Source organism: Cherax quadricarinatus, chromosome 89 (assembly GCF_038502225.1).
Source record: "Cherax quadricarinatus isolate ZL_2023a chromosome 89, ASM3850222v1, whole genome shotgun sequence".
In the NCBI taxonomy this organism is placed as follows: Eukaryota; Metazoa; Arthropoda; class Malacostraca; order Decapoda; family Parastacidae; genus Cherax; species Cherax quadricarinatus.
The window spans coordinates 183,119-205,142 of NC_091380.1; the positions used below are offsets into that span (position 1 = coordinate 183,119).

Genomic DNA, 22,024 nt, shown 5'->3' on the forward strand with positions numbered 1-22,024 from the left:
TAGTCGCCTCTTACAACACACATGGCTTATGGAGGAAGAATTCTGTTCCACTTCCCCATGGAGGTAAGAGGAAATAAACAAGAACAAGAACTAGAAAGAAAATAGCAGAAAACCCAGAGGGGTGTGTATATATATGCTTGTACATGTATGTGTAGTGTGACCTAAGTGTAAGTAGAAGTAGCAAGATGTACCTGAAATCTTACATGTTTATGAAACAGACAAAAGAAACCAGCAATCCTACCATCATGTAAAACAATTACAGGCTTTCATTTTGCACTCACTTGGCAGGACAGTAGTACCTCCCTGGGCGGTTGTTATCTGCCAACCTACTACCTAGTTCTCCATAAATATAATGATAATTCACAGAATGGGTGAGGTTTGAACCAATGGCGAGTGAGTCATAAAACTCCAGGGTCAAACCCCGCCTGTTCTGTGGTTTGTTTATAATTGTGTTATTATTTCACAAGTCATGATGTTAATACGTATTGCCTCTTTGTCCACAGTTTAAGACTTACAACCCAGCATTCACCAAGCTGGAGGTCTGGTTTCGGTTTACCTTCCTGCTTCTCACATTTGCTGTGGCAGTAAGTAACTTTAGTCTACTTTACTTATAATAATAATAATAATAATAATAATAATAATAATAATAATAATAATAGTAATAATAATAATAATAATAATAATAATAATAATAATAATAATAATAATTAATAATTAATAATCATAATAATCTTTATTTCTGCAAGTACATTATACAACTTATACAGATCATAGCTGACATCAGTGACATACTATATAGAAAGCCCCTGGTTATGCAGAGCATTTTGGGTAACTTAGGTTAATTTTGTCCCTAGGATGCAACATACACCAGTCAGCTAACACCCAGGTACCTACTTACTGCTAGGTGAATAGTGGCAGCAGGTGTAAGGAAACATGCCCCAATGTTTCCACCTGTAATGGGAATTGAACCATGGACCCTCAGTGTGTGAGCTGAGTGTGCTACCAACCTGGCTATGTTAGGTTATACTCAATACTGTGAGGAGAGTGTCAGCATTTTCAGAGTGTAGGAAGGAGGGTCATTTCTCATTATGCTTGTAAATAACAAAAAAAATAAATCAAAATTTCTTTTTAGAAGTTATTGACAGGAGACAGCATTGAGGTAAAAGAATAATGTCATTCACTGCAATTATTTTTGCTGTTCTTTAGTCCTCCTGTTTCCTTTAAGAGGACAGGGTTGATGTCTGTGAATATATCTTGGTTAAAAGACCACACCTAGGTTGATTGGTAGTGCACTCAGCTCATACACTGAGGTCCGGGGGCCGATCCCCAGTACGGTGGAAGCATTAGGACGTGTTTCATAAGAACATAAGAGAGGAGGAACACTACAGCAGACCTGTTGGCCCATACTAGGCAGGTCCTTCACAATCCATCCCACTATTAGAACATTTGCCCAACCCAACTTTCAGCGCTACCCAAGAAACAAGCCCTGATAACTCCATTCACTCACATGCAGGTCCCACTCAAATCCAACCCCTCTACCTCATGTATTTATCCAACCTAAGTTTGAAACTACCCAAGGTTCTAGCTTCAATAACCCTACTAGGCAGAATGTTCCACTCATCAACTACCCTATTTCCAAACCAATACTTTTCTATATCCTTTCTAAATCTAAACTTATCTAATTTGAGTCCATTATTGTGGGTTCTTTCTTGAAGAGATACCCTTAAGACCTTATTTATGTCCCCTTTGTTAATACCCATCTTCCACTTGTACACTTTGATCATGTCTCTCCTCATTCTCCGTCTTACAAGTGAATGTAATTTAAGAGACTTCAATCTTTCTTCATACAGAAGATTTCTAATGCTATTAATTAATTTTGTCATTCTTCATTGAATGTTTTCTAACAAATTTATATTCTTCTTTCAACGTACCAGCCGTATCCCACCAAGGCAGGGTGGCCCAAAAAGAAAAACTAAAGTTTTTCTTTTTAAATTTAGTAATCTGTACAGGAGAAGGGGTTACTAGCCCCTTGCTCCCGGCATTTTAGTCGCCTCTTACAACACGCATGGCTTACGGAGGAAGAATTCTGTTCCACTTCCCTATGGAGAACAAATTTATATCCATTCTGTAATATGGAGATCAGAACTGAGCTGCATAATCCAGGTGAGGCCTTACTAAGATGTATTCTGTCCATGTTCATGTTATACTCTAGTTCTTGTTAACAACTTATATTAGACCTTAGTGCAGTTACAAATGAGAGTCTTGTGCCATTTTAAACTAGTATTTTTTATATTATTAGATTAAACCTAGTTGTACTTTAGCTCATTCTAGCTCAGTACATAGACAACAAATTCATTAATTACGAGTGAGAGTCTGGTGCTATTTTTAATTTGTATTTTTATAGTATTAGTTTATACCTAGTTGTACTTTAGCTCATTCTAGCACAACACATAGACAGCATCAACTTCATTATGTTTATTAGTGACTATACTCTATATGACCAAAGTGCTTTAGCTATATACTTGTCCAAACTTCCCACTACTACAGATATCAGTACTAGAACTCAACACACAGTTCAGAATATAAATAACCACAATTTAAACCTAGAAGATGAATGATCACGTCGACCCTGATTTAAACCTCCATAATCTAACACCCAATCAAAAAGTATTGGAAAGTAACTGCCTTTAATACACAGCATCACAAGCCAGCGCTATCCTAAACAGTACTAAAAGTCTATCAGTTCTTAACTACAACATCAGGTCCTTAAGCAAACACTATGATGACCTCCTGGCACTCTTTGAGTTGCTAAAGGCACCCTTCTGCATTATTCTTATTGAGACCTGGCTTAACCCTTTCAGGGTCCAAGGCCAAAATCTGAAGTGGTGCCCCAGTGTCCAAGAATTTTCAAAAAAAAAAAAATTTTATTTTTTTCTTATGAAATGGTAGAGAATCTTTTGTGAATGTAATAAAACAAAAAGTACGAAATTTGATGGGAAATTGACGAAATTATGCTCTCGTGAATTTTGATGTGTCAGCGATATTTACAAATCGGTGATTTTGCCGACTTTGACTCCCATTTTAGGCCAATTACATTATTCCAGTCGACCAAATTCGTAGCTATTTCACTAGGATTACTTCTATTCTATCGATTGAGCACAAGAAATCGCCAAGTCAACTGTTTCAACTACAAAATAAAGTGACCGGAAATTGGTAATTTGGCCAATTTAACACAAAGTTCAAAATATTCCAATTTCAAAATAGGATCCAGAATAAACAATGTAGGTATTCCTGGCACTAAACTAACATTTCTTCTGTTCATTAGTTACGTTTTGAGGCTTTACAAATAAATTCCATTTTGATTTTTTATTCACATAATGAATTTTTATTCACACCAAAAAATAGAAGATTTACTGTTATGCAATATTGTAATAATTGTATAAATATCATCACCACATTTATGAATGTATATTAGACCCACCAGCTGGCGTGTATTAGACGTGTGAGGTCGTTTGTTTACTCTTGAACATCGGCAAAAATTTAACATTTCCGCCACTTTGAGCTCAGTTTCAAGTCATTTCCAGTGTTAAAACCAATCAAAATTATCTCTATTTCTGTAATATGTCTTCCATTCTGTCAAATGAGACCAAGAAATCACAAATACAACTATGTATAAAAAACATACGAAAAAACACTGCAAAGTCGCTGTTTTAATCGAAAATCACGGTCTCAGTTTTTTTCCTCTCATTATACACAGTGTGCTGCAGGATTTGTTTTATGTGGTGCACACATACCACATAGATGTATTCTCTCATATCTAGGCCCAAATTTACCACTCACAGTTTATCAGAGTGAGCTGAGCTCATGACGTAGATCTACGGTTTGGACACTGAACGTAAAGCCGTAGATCTACGGGACGGACCCTGAAAGGGTTAAGCAGGACACAATAGATATCTACCCACTACCAGGATACACAGCAATCCACAACTGCAGACCATACCAAGTTGGGGGTGGTATTGCAATCTATTACACTAACCAACTATCTTGTATTAGCACCACTTGCTTTAGTGATGAATATGGGGAATACATTTTTGCTAATTTTACTGTAAAAAAAACCTTAAGACACCTATAACAATCGGTGCCATTTACCGGATACCTTACACAAACATCCCAAATTCCAGTGAGAAATTAAAGGCACTAATAACAAACAGACAAATGAACATGCACCACCTTCTCTTAGCTGGAGACTTCAACATCAACCTTGGCCTTCTAGATGATCAGCCTGTAACTGATTTCAACAACAATATGAGTAACACACTTTTCATACCAACAATGACTAAACCAACCAGGCTCACTGAGACAAGTGCAACCATAATAGACCACATATGGACCAATATACTAGCCCCCCTTAAATCAGGGATAATCACAGACAGCACTACAGACCACTACCCTACCTTCCTCTTGACAAACATTAGTAAACGACCACTTGAATAAAACAAAGTTTCATTTAGACTCCATGACGAGGCCTCAGTAAGGAATTTCACAGCAGACCTAGAGACTGTTGACTGGCCTACAGAATTCTCCAAGGCCAATGGTATTGACGATTGGACAGACATTTCTCTTAACAAATTACTTAGACTATACAACAAACATTGTCCTATAAAAATGAAACAGATCATGAATAAATGGCTTGGTTGCCCATGGCTAACCAGCAGCATTCTGAAATCCATTGATAAGAAACACCAATATGAAAAGCAATATAGACAGGGCTTAATACACAAAGATATTCTTAAACACTATTCATCAGTTCTCACCAAATTAATAAAGAAAGCCAAACAACTGTACTACTCCAGTAGATTCACAGACACAAGAGGAGATATTAAAAAGACCTGGAAAACACTCTCCCAGATTCTGGGCACCCACAAACTGAAAAAAAACAAGAATATTGTCCTAACTAAACCTAATGAAACACCACTGCATCCCACTGACACAGCTGACAAGATAAACGACTTCTTCTCAAACATAGGATCTAATCTCACCAGTAAAATCCCACGTACCAACGCCCATACTGGGGACTACCTAGATGGGAATTTCCCAAATTCCTTCTATCTTGTACCAACTGAGCTACAGGACCTTAAATTCCAATATTAACCTTGACCTAAAATGCTTTCTTGATAGTTGTGACAGGACCCACAGGCATAACACCAGACACAAACATCTCTATGACATTCCCCGTGTCCGACTAAACCTTTACAAAAATTCAATGTATGTCAAAGGCCCTAAAATCTGGAACACCATACCTGAAAACTAGGTATACCTTGTACATGTACTTATAAAAATAAAGATTAAAATTATTATTATTATTATTATTATTATTGCAACAAACCAGAGGTATCCCACTGAAACAGGGTGACCCAAAAGGAAAAACAAAAGTTTCTCCTTTTAAATTTAGTAATGTATACGGGAGAAGGGGTTACTAGCCCCTTGCTCCTAGCATTTTAATCGCCTCTTCTGATACACATGGCTTACAGAGAAACAATTCTGTCCCACTTCCCCATGGAGAAAATTCATGTGTATAAGTTAAAAAAAAAGAAATTCATCTTGTTAGCTGGTACCTCTCCAGTGTGTACAGTAGTTACTTAAACAAGGGAGATTATAAATTATTACAAATCTTTAAATATACAAATATTATGATCAAGACTTTGACTTCATTGCATTATTATTATTAGTTATTATGATTGTTATTATTATTATTATTATTATAGTGGGGAGCACTATACTGGTCATGGTAATACAGTGTCAGGGGGACTGGTAGGTCATCAGATTCAGTGTTATAATAACTGAGTCAGCTCCTCACCAGCATAAAAGGAGTCTGGTGCGGACACTTCATTACATACATTTAATGTAAGCTATATAAGAACCCTACTTAGAAAGTTGGTGTATTTAATACAGTATGTGCCATTTGACTACATTTTGAAATTATTCTAACTCTATGTATGACCTTTGATTAACCACTGTGGATAACAACAGTGGAGATTGTAACTTCACACCCGACAAGTTTGTAATCCTTGTAAAGATTTGTAAGGCTTGTAAAACTGTGTAAGGCTTGTAAAAATTTGTAATCCTTGTAAAGATTTGTAAGCCTTGTAAAACTGTGTAAGGCTTGTAAAAATTTGTAATCCTTGTAAAAATTTTAGGTTTCACGTGAATTCGTATGCCTCGTATAAGTTTATAAGCCTCGTATAAGTTTATAAGCCTCGTATAAGTTTATAAGCCTCGTATAAGTTTATAAGCCTCGTATAAGTTTATAAGCCTCGTATAAGTTTATAAGCCTCGTATAAGTTTATAAGCCTCGTATAAGTTTATAAGCCTCGTATAAGTTTATAAGCCTCGTATAAGTTTATAAGCCTCGTATAAGTTTATAAGCCTCGTATAAGTTTATAAGCCTCGTATAAGTTTATAAGCCTCGTATAAGTTTATAAGCCTCGTATAAATTTATAAGCCTTGTATAAGTTTATAAGCCTTGTATAAGTTTATAAGCCTCGTATAAGTTTATAAGCCTCGTATAAGTTTATAAGCCTCGTATAAGTTTATAAGCCTCGTATAAGTTTATAAGCCTCGTATAAGTTTATAAGCCTCGTATAAGTTTATAAGCCTCGTATAAGTTTATAAGCCTCGTATAAGTTTATAAGACTCGTATAAGTTTATAAGCCTCATATAAGTTTATAAGCCTCGTATAAGTTTATAAGCCTCGTATAAGTTTATAAGCCTCGTATAAGTTTATAAGCCTCGTATAAGTTTATAAGCCTCGTATAAGTTTATAAGCCTCGTATAAGTTTATAAGCCTCGTATAAGTTTATAAGCCTCGTATAAGTTTATAAGCCTCGTATAAGTTTATAAGCCTCGTATAAGTTTATAAGCCTCGTATAAGTTTATAAGCCTCGTATAAGTTTATAAGCCTCGTATAAGTTTATAAGCCTCGTATAAGTTTATAAGCCTCGTATAAGTTTATAAGCCTCGTATAAGTTTATAAGCCTCGTATAAGTTTATAAGCCTCGTATAAATTTATAAGCCTTGTATAAGTTTATAAGCCTTGTATAAGTTTATAAGCCTTGTATAAGTTTATAAGCCTCGTATAAGTTTATAAGCCTCGTATAAGTTTATAAGCCTCGTATAAGTTTATAAGCCTCGTATAAGTTTATAAGCCTCGTATAAGTTTATAAGCCTTGTATAAGTTTATAAGCCTCATATAAGTTTATAAGCCTCGTATAAGTTTATAAGCCTCGTATAAGTTTATAAGCCTCGTATAAGTTTATAAGCCTTGTATAAGTTTATAAGCCTCATATAAGTTTATAAGCCTCGTATAAGTTTATAAGCCTCGTATAAGTTTATAAGCCTCGTATAAGTTTATAAGCCTCGTATAAGTTTATAAGCCTCGTATAAGTTTATAAGCCTCGTATAAGTTTATAAGCCTCGTATAAGTTTATAAGCCTCGTATAAGTTTATAAGCCTCGTATAAGTTTATAAGCCTCGTATAAGTTTATAAGCCTCGTATAAGTTTATAAGCCTCGTATAAGTTTATAAGCCTTGTATAAGTTTATAAGCCTTGTATAAGTTTATAAGCCTCGTATAAGTTTATAAGCCTCGTATAAGTTTATAAGCCTCGTATAAGTTTATAAGCCTCGTATAAGTTTATAAGCCTTGTATAAGTTTATAAGCCTCGTATAAGTTTATAAGCCTCGTATAAGTTTATAAGCCTCGTATAAGTTTATAAGCCTTGTATAAGTTTATAAGCCTCATATAAGTTTATAAGCCTCGTATAAGTTTATAAGCCTCGTATAAGTTTATAAGCCTCGTATAAGTTTATAAGCCTTGTATAAGTTTATAAGCCTTGTATAAGTTTATAAGCCTTGTATAAGTTTATAAGCCTCGTATAAGTTTATAAGCCTCGTATAAGTTTATAAGCGTCGTATAAGTTTATAAGCCTTGTATAAGTTTATAAGCCTTGTATAAGTTTATAAGCCTCGTATAAGTTTATAAGCCTTGTATAAGTTTATAAGCCTCGTATAAGTTTATAAGCCTTGTATAAGTTTATAAGCGTCGTATAAGTTTATAAGCCTTGTATAAGTTTATAAGCCTCGTATAAGTTTATAAGCCTTGTATAAGTTTATAAGCCTCGTATAAGTTTATAAGCCTTGTATAAGTTTATAAGCGTCGTATAAGTTTATAAGCCTTGTATAAGTTTATAAGCCTCGTATAAGTTTATAAGCCTTGTATAAGTTTATAAGCCTCGTATAAGTTTATAAGCCTTGTATAAGTTTATAAGCGTCGTATAAGTTTATAAGCCTTGTATAAGTTTATAAGCGTCGTATAAGTTTATAAGCGTCGTATAAGTTTATAAGCCTTGTATAAGTTTATAAGCCTTGTATAAGTTTATAAGCCTCGTATAAGTTTATAAGCCTTGTATAAGTTTATAAGCCTCGTATAAGTTTATAAGCCTTGTATAAGTTTATAAGCGTCGTATAAGTTTATAAGCCTTGTATAAGTTTATAAGCCTCGTATAAGTTTATAAGCCTCGTATAAGTTTATAAGCCTCGTATAAGTTTATAAGCCTCGTATAAGTTTATAACCCTCTTATAAGTTTATAACCCTCTTATAAGTTTATAAGCCTCGTATAAGTTTATAAGCCTCGTATAAGTTTATAAGCCTCGTATAAGTTTATAAGCCTCATATAAGTTTATAAGCCTCGTATAAGTTTATAACCCTCTTATAAGTTTATAAGCCTCGTATAAGTTTATAAGCCTCGTATAAGTTTATAACCCTCTTATAAGTTTATAAGCCTCGTATAAGTTTATAAGCCTCGTATAAGTTTATAAGCCTCGTATAAGTTTATAACCCTCTTATAAGTTTATAACCCTCTTATAAGTTTATAAGCCTCGTATAAGTTTATAAGCCTCGTATAAGTTTATAAGCCTCGTATAAGTTTATAACCCTCTTATAAGTTTATAAGCTTCGTATAAGTTTATAAGCCTCGTATAAGTTTATAAGCCTCGTATAAGTTTATAAGCCTCGTATAAGTTTATAAGCCTCGTATAAGTTTATAAGCCTCGTATAAGTTTATAAGCCTCGTATAAGTTTATAAGCCTCGTATAAGTTTATAAGCCTTGTATAAGTTTATAAGCCTCGTATAAGTTTATAAGCCTCGTATAAGTTTATAAGCCTCGTATAAGTTTATAAGTCTTGTATAAATTTTATCATATTTGAAGATATGACTGCAATTTTCATTATAAATATATTTATTTTATGATTTATATTTTATTTGTATTTTTTGTAAGTGTACATTCTGTTGTATGTGATCCATTTTTGATCTTTCAACCTGTCTTCCACTGACATATTTTCAGAAACTTGCATTTTAACCCTTTCAGGGTCAGAACCCCCTGACCTAAAACTTGCTCTCAGGGTTGGAGAACCCCCTGACCTAAAGCTTGCTCTCAGGGCCAGAACCCCCTGATCTAAAGCTTGCTCTCAGGGTCAGAACCCCCTGACCTAAAGCTTGCTCTCAGGGTCAGAACCCCCTGACCTAAAGCTTGCTCTCAGGGTCGGAGAACCCCCTGACCTAAAGCTTGCTCTCAGGGCCAGAACCCCCTGATTTAAAGCTTGCTCTCAGGGTCAGAACCCCCTGACCTAAAGCTTGCTCTCAGGGTCAGAACCCCCTGATCTAAAGCTTGCTCTCAGAGTCAGAACCCCCTGATCTAAAGCTTGCTCTCAGGGTCAGAACCCCCTGACCTAAAGCTTGCTCTCAGAGTCAGAACCCCCTGATCTAAAGCTTGCTCTCAGGGTCAGAACCCTCTGACCTAAAGCTTGCTCTCAGGGTCAGAACCCCCTGACCTAAAGCTTGCTCTCAGGGTCGGAGAACCCCCTGATCTAAAGCTTGCTCTCAGGGTCAGAACCCCCTGATCTAAAGCTTGCTCTCAGGGTCAGAACCCCCTGACCTAAAGCTTGCTCTCAGGGTCAGAACCCCCTGACCTAAAGCTTGCTCTCAGGGTCAGAACCCCCTGATCTAAAGCTTGCTCTCAGGGTCAGAACCCCCTGATCTAAAGCTTGCTCTCAGGGTTGGAGAACCCCCTGACCTAAAGCTTGCTCTCAGGGTCAGAACCTCCTGACCTAAAGCTTGCTCTCAGGGTCAGAACCCCCTGACCTAAAGCTTGCTCTCAGGGTCGGAGAACCCCCTGACCTAAAGCTTGCTCTCAGGGTCAGAACCCCCTGACCTAAAGCTTGCTCTCAGGGTCAGAACCCCCTGATCTAAAGCTTGCTCTCAGGGTCGGAGAACCCCCTGACCTAAAGCTTGCTCTCAAGGTCGGAACCCCCTGATCTAAAGCTTGCTCTCAGGGTCGGAACCCCCTGACCTAAAGCTTGCTCTCAGGGTCGGAACCCCCTGATCTAAAGCTTGCTCTCAGGGTCGGAGAATTTAAAAAAAACAAATTATTTTTTCTTGTGAAATGATAGAGAATCTTTTCCGAAGGTAATGAAACCAAAAGTATGAAATTTGGTGGTAAACTTATGGAATTATGTTCTCGCAAGGTTAGTGGTCTTGGCGATATTTATGCATCGGGGATTTCGCCTACTTTGAGCCCTGTTTTCCACCAATTCCATTCTTCCAGTTGACTAAACTCATAGCTATTTTGCTAGTATTCCCTGTATTCTATCAACTGAGTACAAGAAACTGCCCATTTACTTATTTTAACCACCCAATAAAGTGATCAGAAATCGATACTTTGGCCAATTTCACACAAAATATAAAAATGACCAATTTAAAAATAGGGTCCAGAATAAACATTGTAGATATGCCTGGCACTAAAAAAACATTTTCTCTGTTCATTAGTTATGTCCCCAGGCCTCTCCTTTATTACACTTGCTTTCCATTTTGAATTTTATTCACACACACAAAAAAAAAAAAAAACAGAAAATTTACTGTTATGCAGACTACTGGATAATTGTAATAATTGTATAAATAATGTCATCGCATTCGTGGACACATATTAGACCAACCAGTTGGATGTGTATTGGACAAGTGACAATTTGTGTAATCTGGAATATTGGCAGAAATCAAACATTTTTGCTAATTTGAGCTCATATTCAAGCTACTTTTAATCCTGAAACTAATCAAAATCATCTCTATTTCTGTAATATATCTTCCATTCTATCAAATGAGTCCAAGAAACCGAGAAAACAACCATAATAACCATATGAAAATATACCATAAAGTTGGTGTTTTATACCAGTAATGGTGTTGCAGCGAGCTGAGCGCACACTGTTGTACTATGGGACTGACCTGTGTCTCAGTCATAGTACAATGGGACCAACTCTGAAAGGGTTAAGGTGTGCAAATAATAACATAAATTAAAAAAAAATGGTTGTCAGAATTGAACAGTAAGGAAAGAACAATGAAGGATCTCTGCTATTGGACAATGTTTTAAGTATTGTACTGGGGAAAAGTAAAGAGACTTGGTACATGCATTTTCAGCTGAAGCTTTATGGACAATAGACCGGCTGGAATTTCCACAGACTTTAATGGGTAATGCAAAAAAAACTGAAGTCCTAATGTTTTTGAGAGTAAATAAGTTTTAACATTACTGGATATTTAAAATATATTGTTAATAAGTATTAATGTGCAACAGCTTTACATATTGCATAAGGGTTAATATTTATTTTGATTAACAGTGTTGGCTGGCCCACAGTCTTCGAAAATATGCAGTATATGATTGGTCCATTGAACAGAAGTGGATGTCTGTGCTTCTTCCACTTCTTTTGTTATATAATGGTGAGTAACATTTTAAGGTGAAAATCTTAAAATGACGTGAAATTGAAAAGCATTTGTTAATTGTTAGATTCACTCACAATGTTGCAAATGTCCCTCAGTTAATAGGAGGACGTGTTCCAAGAACAGACGTCTTGCATGTCATCGATTTAATAGAGAAAGATTCTGCATTAACCATATTTTTGTAGAGAAGGGAAGCTAGAATAAATGCATAAGTGTGTTGAAGATGTTGAAATTGAATTTTTGCATTGTGCCGATAAAAATAATATCTTTTTACAGACCCGCTGTTCCCCATGACATTCTTAATGGCTTCGTGGGTACCAGCTCTAGTGGACACAATCTTCCAGGTCACATTTTTGTGTGCCCTTCTACTTTTCTGGCTGTGTGTGTACCATGGCCTCCGACAGGTGGGTGTTTTAGTGCTCAGTTAAACATTTCATTCTGAGGTGAATATAAGTCGTAATACCATGACTAGACCAATTCACAACACATTCACAATTTACAGAGGAAACTGAGAGGATACACTTTTTAGTTGTAATTTGATAATGGTTGAAGACAGACTGAAAGATCATCCAACGTTTCTTCTCCTAATTGTGGGTTAATTACAGTGGTGGCTCATCCATAGGAGCTGCAGAACTGCAGTCCCCCCAAATGCTCACTGCCAGATGTATGACTTCATCAACCTTATGCTAAAATAATTTGCAGCTGACAAATATATTACAGTGAAAATCTGTCGTATGTTGTTTTCAATGTATTTACAAGCGAATTTTTCATTTTTTTGTTGAAACGAGATGTATTAAAAATAGAAGTTTGATGCGGTACGATAGTACATATAGGCATTACTGGTGCTACGAGCCGCCACTGGTTAGTTGTGAATTTTATTCTGAGCTTTAAACATTATTAAGATTATTTCCTGACTATAATGTTAAATAAGAATCCTGAACAAAAATATATTGTCTTTAATATGCTGACTTCTCACTAATCTCTGAATATTTATCATTAATGTGTCAATTCTACATTTTTCCAGAATGAACGTTCGTTTATGTCATTTTATTTGCCAAAGTTGTGTATTGTTGGTTTGTTATGGCTGACGGCAGTTGTAATGGCAGCTCTGCAAAAATACAATGAGCTGCGGGATCCATTGTATTCTGCAGCTTTAGAAACTAACCATTTCCAGGTCAGTTTCTTTAGCATGGACGAAATTAAAAATTATTTATTCTTTGGGAAAACTTTTTCTGCTTCATCAATCATTTGTCTGATTTTTTTTTATCCACAATTCAGCATGGTGATGACATTATTTTCCTGTGCGCTAAACCACAACAAGTTTGCAACTAACTTATTACTAAAAGTTATATCTGATAACTTTCTAGTCCCTTTTTATTAGATGAATTTGGATATTATCTCTATAAAATTTAAAATAATCTTTTCAGAATTGCAAAGCATTTATCTTAATCATTCCATGAAATATTTAAATCCTCATATTTATATCACTATGCACGGGGAAGTGGAACAGAATTCTTCCTCTGTAAGCCATGCGTGTCGTAAGAGGCGACTAAAATGCTGGTAGCAAGGGGCTAGTAACCCCTTCTCCTGTATATACAGTGGACCCCCGCTTAACGATCACCTCCCAATGCGACCAATTATGTAAGTGTATTTATGTAAGTGCGTTTGTACGTGTATGTTTTGGGGTCTGAAATGGACTAATCTACTTCACAATATTCCTTATGGGAACAAATTCGGTCAGTACTGGCACCTGAACATACTTCTGGAATGAAAAAATATCGTTAACCGGGAGTCCACTGTATTACTAAATTTAAAAGGAGAAACTTTTGTTTTTCCTTTTGGGCCGCCTCACCTCGGTGGGTCACCCCGCCTCGGTGGGATACGGCTGGTACATTGAAAGAAAGACTTATACCCCTGATAAATACAGTTTTTAGATAATTTTGTTTGAGCATTGTTGGTGGATGTCTGGGTTTTGAATCAGATAACTAAGTTCCAATGTTATTGACCAACTTTAAAAATAAGTAATTTTAAGTTTTTGTGTGCTCTAGTTTCTATGTAAAACTATAGTTATTTTCTGTAAAATATATTTTTTTTGTTAATATTTTTGGGTGCCTGGAATGGATTAATTGGTTTTACATTATTTCTTATGGTAAATATTAACAAAATATATATTTTATAGAGAATAATTATATAGTTTTACATACAAACTAGGACTTACGAAATCTGAGGTTCCACTGTATTACGAAAGTACAGTGGACCCCTGACTTACAATCAGCTCCCAACTCGAACAATTATGTGTATTTTTGTAAGTGCTTTTGTAAGTGTATTTTTGGGGGTCTGAAATGGACTAATCTAATTTACGATACAGTGGAACCTCTACTTTCCAAATACAAGCAGGCGATGGGTTGATTTTTTGTTTCCATACACGAACAAAATTTCCATAAGCGAGCAGACCTCAAGGCAGGTTCCTTGACACTGGTGAGGGACTCTTGCTCTTGATCTAGGGAATTGTATCTCATTTGTTTGTTGGACTATCTTATTGAAACTTGGGCAGTGTATGATGGAAAGATGCTTCTTAACGTACACCAAAAATGAAAGAAATCTAAGCATAAATAATGGAGTTCACTTCTCAGCAATTAGCGGTATTTTCGTATGGTTTTTATGGTTGTATTCTCATTTTTTGGTCTCATTTGATAGAATGGAAGATATATTACAGAAATAGATATGATTTTGATAGCTTTCACAATGAAAAGTACCTTGAAATTGAGCTCAACACAGGAGAAATGTTCGATTGTTTTGGCTATGTTCAAGAGTAAACAAATGACGTCACTGTCCATTCCAGTATGCAGTCGTGAATGGGTTGACATTATTTATACAATTATTGCAATAAGGCATAACAGTAAATCTTATATTTTTTGTGTGAATAAAAATTACAAGTTATTTATATTGTAATAATAATAATAATACATAATAAAAATAATAATATGTATAATAATACGTACAGTGGACCCTCGACCAACGCTATTAATCAGTTCCTGAGAGCTCATCGTTAGTCGAGTTAATTTTCCCCATAAGAAATAATGGAAATCAAATTAATCTATTCCTGACACCCCAAAGTATTGAAAAAAAATTTTTGCCACATGAAATATTAATTTTAATACACACAAACTGAAGAAGACATGTACAATTACATGACATTTACCTTTATTGAAGATCTGGTGATGCTTGATGGGATGGGAGGAGGGGAGAGTGTGGAATCCCCTTCCATTAGGACTTGAGGTGGCAAGTCCTTTTCTGGGGTTACTTCTCTTCTTCTTTTAATGCCACTAGGACCAGCTTGGGAGTCACTGGACTTCTGTTGCACAACATATCTGTCCATAGAGGCCTGTACCTCTCTTTCCTTTATGACTTTCCTAAAGTGGTTCACAACAGTGTCATTGTACAGGTTGCCAACACGGCTTGCAGTAGCTGTCTGAGGGTGATTTTCATCAAAAAAAGGTTTGCACTTTAAGCCACATTGCACACATTTCCTTAATCTTTGAAATAGACAACTTCTTCAATTTCTCTATCCCCTCCTCCGAAGCAGTTTCCTCAGGTCTGGCCTCTTGCTGTTGAAGATGATCTTGCAGCTCATCAGTGGTTAGTTCTTCATTGTCCTCTTCCACCAACTCTTCCACATCCTCCCCACTAACCTCCTACCCCAAGGACTTCCCCAATGCCACAATTGATTCCACAACTGGCATAGGCTTCTCAGGGTTAGCCTCAAATCCTTCAAAATCCCTTTTGTCTACACATTCTGGCCACAGTTTCTTCCAAGCAGAGTTCAAGGTCCTCTTAGTCACTTCCTCCCAAGCCTTACCTATAATGTTTGCACAATTGAGGATGCTAAAGTGATCTCTCCAAAACTCTCTTAGAGTCAATTGAGTTTCTGAGGTCACTACAAAGCACCTTTCAAACATAGCTTTTGTGTAGAGTTTTTTGAAGTTTGCAATGACCTGCTGGTCCATGGGCTGCAGGAGAGGAGTGGTATTAGGAGGCAAAAACTTGACCTTGATGAAGCTCATGTCCCCAGAAAGTCACTCTGCCAAGTTTGAAGGATGACCAGGAGCATTGTCTAATACAGTGGAACCTCAAAAATCGAACGTTTCGAAAATAAGACCATTTTTTCGGACAAACTGTGTCCCTATTATCGAACGCGCCCCTATTTTCGGACCGCCGGGTATGGGACCTGTCCACTGGCTCGCTCTCTCCGCGTCCCCGCGCAGGCGCCGTGAGCAGTCTAACTTTGTTTATGCTTGAGTGAACACTAACCTGCGATCTCATTCACACATTTTACGATTATTTAATTGTGTTTAGTGCTTGTAGGGCTGTGAAATAAGCTGCCATGGGCCCAAAGAAACTTGCTAGCGGTACCCCTGTGGTAAAGAAAGTGAGAAACACCATAGATGTGAAGAAGGAAATAATACAGAAGTATGAGATTGGAGTGAGACTTGTTGAGCTTGCCAGGATGTACAGAGGACTGTGGACAGTTATTTTGTGAGACAGAAACAGACGACTATGGACAATTATTTTGTGAGACAGAAACAGACGACTATGGACAGTTACTTTGTGAGACAGAAACAGATAACTGTGGAGTTATTTTGTGAGACAAACAGACGATTGTGGACAGTTATTTTGTGAGACAGAAACAGACGACTGTGGACAGTTATTTTGTGAGACAGAAACAGACAACTGTTGAGTTATTTTGTGAGACAGAAACAGATGACTGTGGAGTTATTTTGTGAGACAGAAACAGACGACTGTGGATAGTTATTTTGTGAGACAGAAACATACAACTGTGGAGTTATTTTGTGAGACGAACAGACGATTGTGGACGGTTATTTTGTGAGACAGAAACAGATGACTGTGGAGTTATTTTGTGAGACAGAAACAGATGACTGTGGAGTTATTTTGTGAGATAAACAGACGATTGTGGACAGTTATTTTGTGAGACAGAAACAGACAACTGTGGACAGTTATTTTGTGAGACAGAAACAGGAGACTGTGGAGTTATTTTGTGAGACAGAAACAGACAACTGTGGACAGTTATTTTGTGAGACAGAAACAGACGACTGTGGAGTTATTTTGTGAGACAGAAACAGACAACTGTGGAGTTATTTTGTGAGACAAACAGATGGTTGTGTACAGTTATTTTGTGAGACAGAAACAGACGACTGTGGACAGTTATTTTGTGAGACAGAAACAGACAACTGTGGACAGTTATTTTGTGAGACAGAAACAGACGACTGTGGATAGTTATTTTGTGAGACAGAAACAGAGGACTGTAGACAGTTACTTTGTGAGACTGGGGTCCAATGACTCTCAAGCTGGTCCTAGTGGCATTAAAATACAGAGAAGGGAAGCAACCCCAGAGAGGGTTTTGATACCGGAAGTCCTCATGGAGGGGGATTCTCCTTCCAAACAATAACCCCAACTCCCTCTCTCCTCCTCCCTATCTTCCAGATGCCATCACCAAACTTCAATAAAGGTAAGTAAAAATATTATTTTATATTACTATACATAATTAAAGACTATAGTATTTGTTGTGTGTATGTAAAACTATAATTAATCTCTATAAAATGTATTTTTTTGTGAATATTTTTGGGTTTCTGGAACGGATTAATTGTATTTCCATTATTTCTTATGGGAAATATTGCTACGAATTTCAGACTTTTCGAATTTAGAACTAGCTCCTGGAACGGATTAAGTTCGAAATTTGAGGTTCCACTGTACCAGGAGGCACTTAAGGTCCAGTTTATTTTCCAGGAGGTAATTTTTCACAGTGGGGGCAAATGTATGGTGTAACCAGTTGTAGAAAAAGTCCCTATTGATCATGCATTACTGTTTGCCCTCCACAGCACACACAAATTAGCCTTGAGGACATTGTTTTTCCTGAACACTCTGGGAGTTTCAGAGTGATGCACCAGTGAAGGCTTCACTTTGCAATCACCACTAGCATTAGCACACATCAACAGAATAAGCCTGTCTTTCATAGGCTTATGTCCTGGGAGTGCCTTTTCCTCTTAAGTAATGTAGGTCCTGCTTGGCATTTTCTTCCAAAACAGGCCTGTTTCGCCACAATTAAACACTTGTTCAGGTTTCAGTCCTTCAGCCTCTATGTACTCCTTGAATTCCTGCACATATTTTTCAGCCGCTTTGTGGTCCGAACTGGCAGCCTCACCATGCCTTATCACACTATGTATGCCACTACGATTCTTAAATCTCTCAAACCAACCTTTGCTGCCTTAAATTCACTCACATCACCACTAGTTGCAGGCATTTTTTTAATTAAATCGTCATGCAACTTCCTAGCCTTTTCACATATGATCGCTTGAGAGATGCTATCTCCTGCTGTATGTTTCTTGTTTATCCACACTAATAATACTCTCTTAACATCTTCTATCACTTGCGATCTCAGTTTCGAAAACATAGTTGCACCTTTGGCAAGAACAGCTTCCTTGATTGCCGTTTTTTTGGCCACAATAGTAGCGATGGATGATTGGGGTTTTGTGTACAACCTGGCCAGGTCAGAGACACACACTCCATTTTCATATTTATCAATGATCTCTTTCTTCATATCCATAGTGATTCTCATCCTTTTTGCTGTAGGGTTGGCACTAGAAGCTTTCTTGGGGCCCATGGTGACTTATTTTGCAGGTGCAATCACTAAGAACGCTGTGATAATATGAAATGTTCCGATTGTATGTTTGGATGCGACTGCGGTGGCTGGCTTGTAAACACTGGCACCCACGGGACAAGTGAGGCACGCTCAGGCCACATGTGGACGCGTCTCGAACGGAACGAATCGTGTTGGTCAAGTTTTTTAGCGCTAGTCGAGGCAAAATTTTTGCGTTAAAATGTATCGCTAATCGGATTTAACGTTATACGATGCCAGCATTGGTCGAGGGTCCACTGTATAATAATAATAGTACGTATAATAATATAATACAATAAGAATAATAATCCATACCACGGGCGGGATTTGAACCCGCGGTCAGAGAGTCTCAAAACTCCAGACTGTCCAGTGGCTAACGCGACGGTCTGGAGTTTTGAGACTCTCTGACCGCAGGTTCAAATCCCGCCCATGGTACGGTTTGTTTGCAATCGTGTCATTACGATTTCGTGAGTCAAGAATAATAATATATGTAATACAATAAGAATAATAATATAATACAATAAGAATAATAATATAATAGTACATATAATAATATCAAGGTAGTAGGTTGGTAGACAGCAACCGCCCAGGGAGGTACTACCGTCCTGCCAAGTGAGTGTAAAACGAAAGCCTGTAATTGTTTTACATGATGGTAGGATTGCTGGTGTCCTTTTTTCTGTCTCATGAACATGCAAGATTTCAGGTACGTCTTGCTACTTCTACTTACACTTAGGTCACACTACACATACATGTACAAGCACATATATACACACCCCTCTGGGTTTTCTTCTATTTTCTTTCTAGTTCTTATTCTTGTTTATTTCCTCTTATCTCCATGGGGAAGTGGAACAGAATTCTTCCTCCGTAAGCCATGCGTGTTGTAAGAGGCAACTAAAATGCCGGGAGCAAGGGGCTAGTAACCTCTTCTCCTGTATATATTACTAAATGTAAAAGGAGAAACTTTCGTTTTTCCTTTTGGGCCACCCCGCCTCGGTGGGATACGGCCGGTGTGTTGAAAGAAAGAATATAATAATAATACGTATATAATAATAATGTACTATATAATAATATAATAGACGGCTTCAAAAGGCCGTCACTAGATGGCAGTGTTTACCACAACATAGAGGGAGCGGTTGTGACTGCCTCCACCTGTTACATAATGGCATGTGTTATTTATATTGTTTATTATTTCATATTAGATGAACTGTGATAGAAAAAATAAGCCATAGAGTTGATGATAGTGAAATATTCAAAGGGTATTTTGTCCTGTCTCCAGACAAACTCTCGTCGGCCGCCGCCGCCACATATATAATTACATATTTTATTCATTCTAGAGTATATATCAGGTTTCTATGTTATTTATATTGTTTATTATATCATATTAGATGAACTGTGATAGATATTAGTGAAATTATTCAAGAAGTATTTTGTCCTGTCTCCAGACAAACACTCGTCGGCCGCCGACACCGCTCATACCACTACATGAATTACATATTTTATTAATTTTAGAGTATATATATCAGGTTTCTATGTTATTTATATTGTTTATTATGTCATATTAGATGAAGTGAGATAGATAAATAAGCCGTAGATTTGATATTAGCAAAATTATTGAAGCACAGAATTCCATTGGAACGGATTAATTGCATTTCAATTAATTTAAATGAGGAAAATTGACTCTGCAAAAGAGCAAATCCAGTTGCGAGCACGGTCATGGAATGGATTAAACTCCCAAGTAGAGGTTTCACTGTTTTCCTTATGGGAGCAAATTCGTTCAGTAATGGCACTTGAACAGCCTTCTGGAACGAATTAATATCGTAAGTTGGGGGTCCACTGTATCTTAAATACAGCGGTACCTCGGGATACGAACAACTCACAACTCGAACAGTTATGTAAGTGCTGTTGTAAGTGTATTTTTGGGGGTCTGAAATGGATTAATCTAATTTACATTATTCCTTATGGGAACAAATTCGTTCAGTATCAGCACTCGAACAGCCTTCTGGAATGAATTAATTTTGTATCCCAAGGTACCACTGTAATGCAGATTATACATTGCATGTGCATATTGTATTCTATATTTTATTCCATATTGCTTTCTATTGTATTCTATACAATTGTTTATTGTATAGTGTAATATATGGTGTAGGTAGGAATGTGAGTAGTTATGTGAGGCAGAACTTTGAGAAGATTAAAGACAGGAGACTTATTGCATAATAGTTACTGCTACACAACACTTGTCTTTCCTAACTTGATCACCTAAGCTTTCCTAATTTGATCACCTGAGCTTTCCTAACTTGATCACCTAAGCTTTCTTAACTTGATCACCTGAGCTTTCCTAACTTGATCACCTAAGCTTTCTTAACTTGATCACCTGAGCTTTCCTAACTTGATCACCTAAGCTTTCCTAACTTGATCACCTAAGCTTTCCTAACTGATCACCTAAGCTTTCCTAACTTGATCACCTGAGCTTTCCTAACTTGATCACCTAAGCTTTCCTAACTTGATCACCTGAGCTTTCCTAACTTGATCACCTAAGCTTTCCTAACTTGATCACCTAAGCTTTCCTAACTTGATCACCTAAGCTTTCCTAACTTAATCACCTAAGCTTTCCCAACTTGAGCACCTTAATGGAATCAATAATTTTTAGTGTATAAAACCAGTACTTTGCAATTACTTAAGAAAATTTGAAATAATATCCGACGAAAGATGAATATTTTGTTATCCAAGGAATAGAAGCTACAATAGTTGCTTATATGGGGGATTGTAAAACCTTAACCCTTTGACTGTTTTCGATGTATAAATACGTCTTACGAGCCAATGTTTCTGACGTATATATACTCAATAATTCTAGCGGCTTCAAATCAAGCGGGAGAAATCTGGTAGGCCCACATGTGAGAGAATGGGTCTGTGTGGTCAGTGTGCACCACATAAAAAAAATCCTGCAGCACACAATGCGTAATGAGAAAAAAAAACTGATCGTTTATTTGGAATAAAACGCCGACTTTGAGGTGTATTTTCGTATAGTATTTATCGTTGTATTCGCGTTTTCATGGTCTTAGGTGATAAAATGGAAAACATATTACAGAAATAGAGATGATTTTCATTACTTTGACAATGAAAACGACCTTGAAACTGAGCTCAAAGTAGCGGAAATGTTCAATTTTTACCAATGTTCAGGAGTAAATAAATCACACCACACGTCCAATACACATCTGGGGAGTCTAATATTCTTTCACTAGTGCACTGATATTATTTATACCATTTTTACAATAATGCAGTAGTCTGCATAACAGTAAATTTTGTATTTTTTTGTATGAATAAAAAATCAAAATAGAAAGCAATAATAATATAAGAGGGGCCTAGAGATGTGACTAATGAACAGAGCATATGTTATTTTAGTGCCACGAATGTCTACCTTGTTTATTCTGGACCCTATTTTGAAATTGGCATCTTTTTTAGTTTGCGTGAAATTGGCCAAATTGCCAATTTCTGACCACTATATTGGGTAG

The 22,024-nt window shown here is 36.7% G+C and overlaps 1 protein-coding gene across 1 annotated transcript in view; it reads left to right on the forward strand.

Annotated features, from left to right (window-relative positions):
* Positions 1 to 22,024, forward strand: part of LOC128697163 (transmembrane protein 181) — a 54,741-nt gene that overhangs the window by 13,333 nt on the left and 19,384 nt on the right. Inside the window, exons 5-8 of the mRNA XM_070104038.1 lie at positions 504 to 584; positions 11,722 to 11,821; positions 12,098 to 12,225; positions 12,846 to 12,995. Of these exons, the coding sequence (XP_069960139.1) occupies positions 504 to 584; positions 11,722 to 11,821; positions 12,098 to 12,225; positions 12,846 to 12,995 (459 nt within the window). The remainder of the gene's footprint in view (positions 1 to 503; positions 585 to 11,721; positions 11,822 to 12,097; positions 12,226 to 12,845; positions 12,996 to 22,024) is intronic.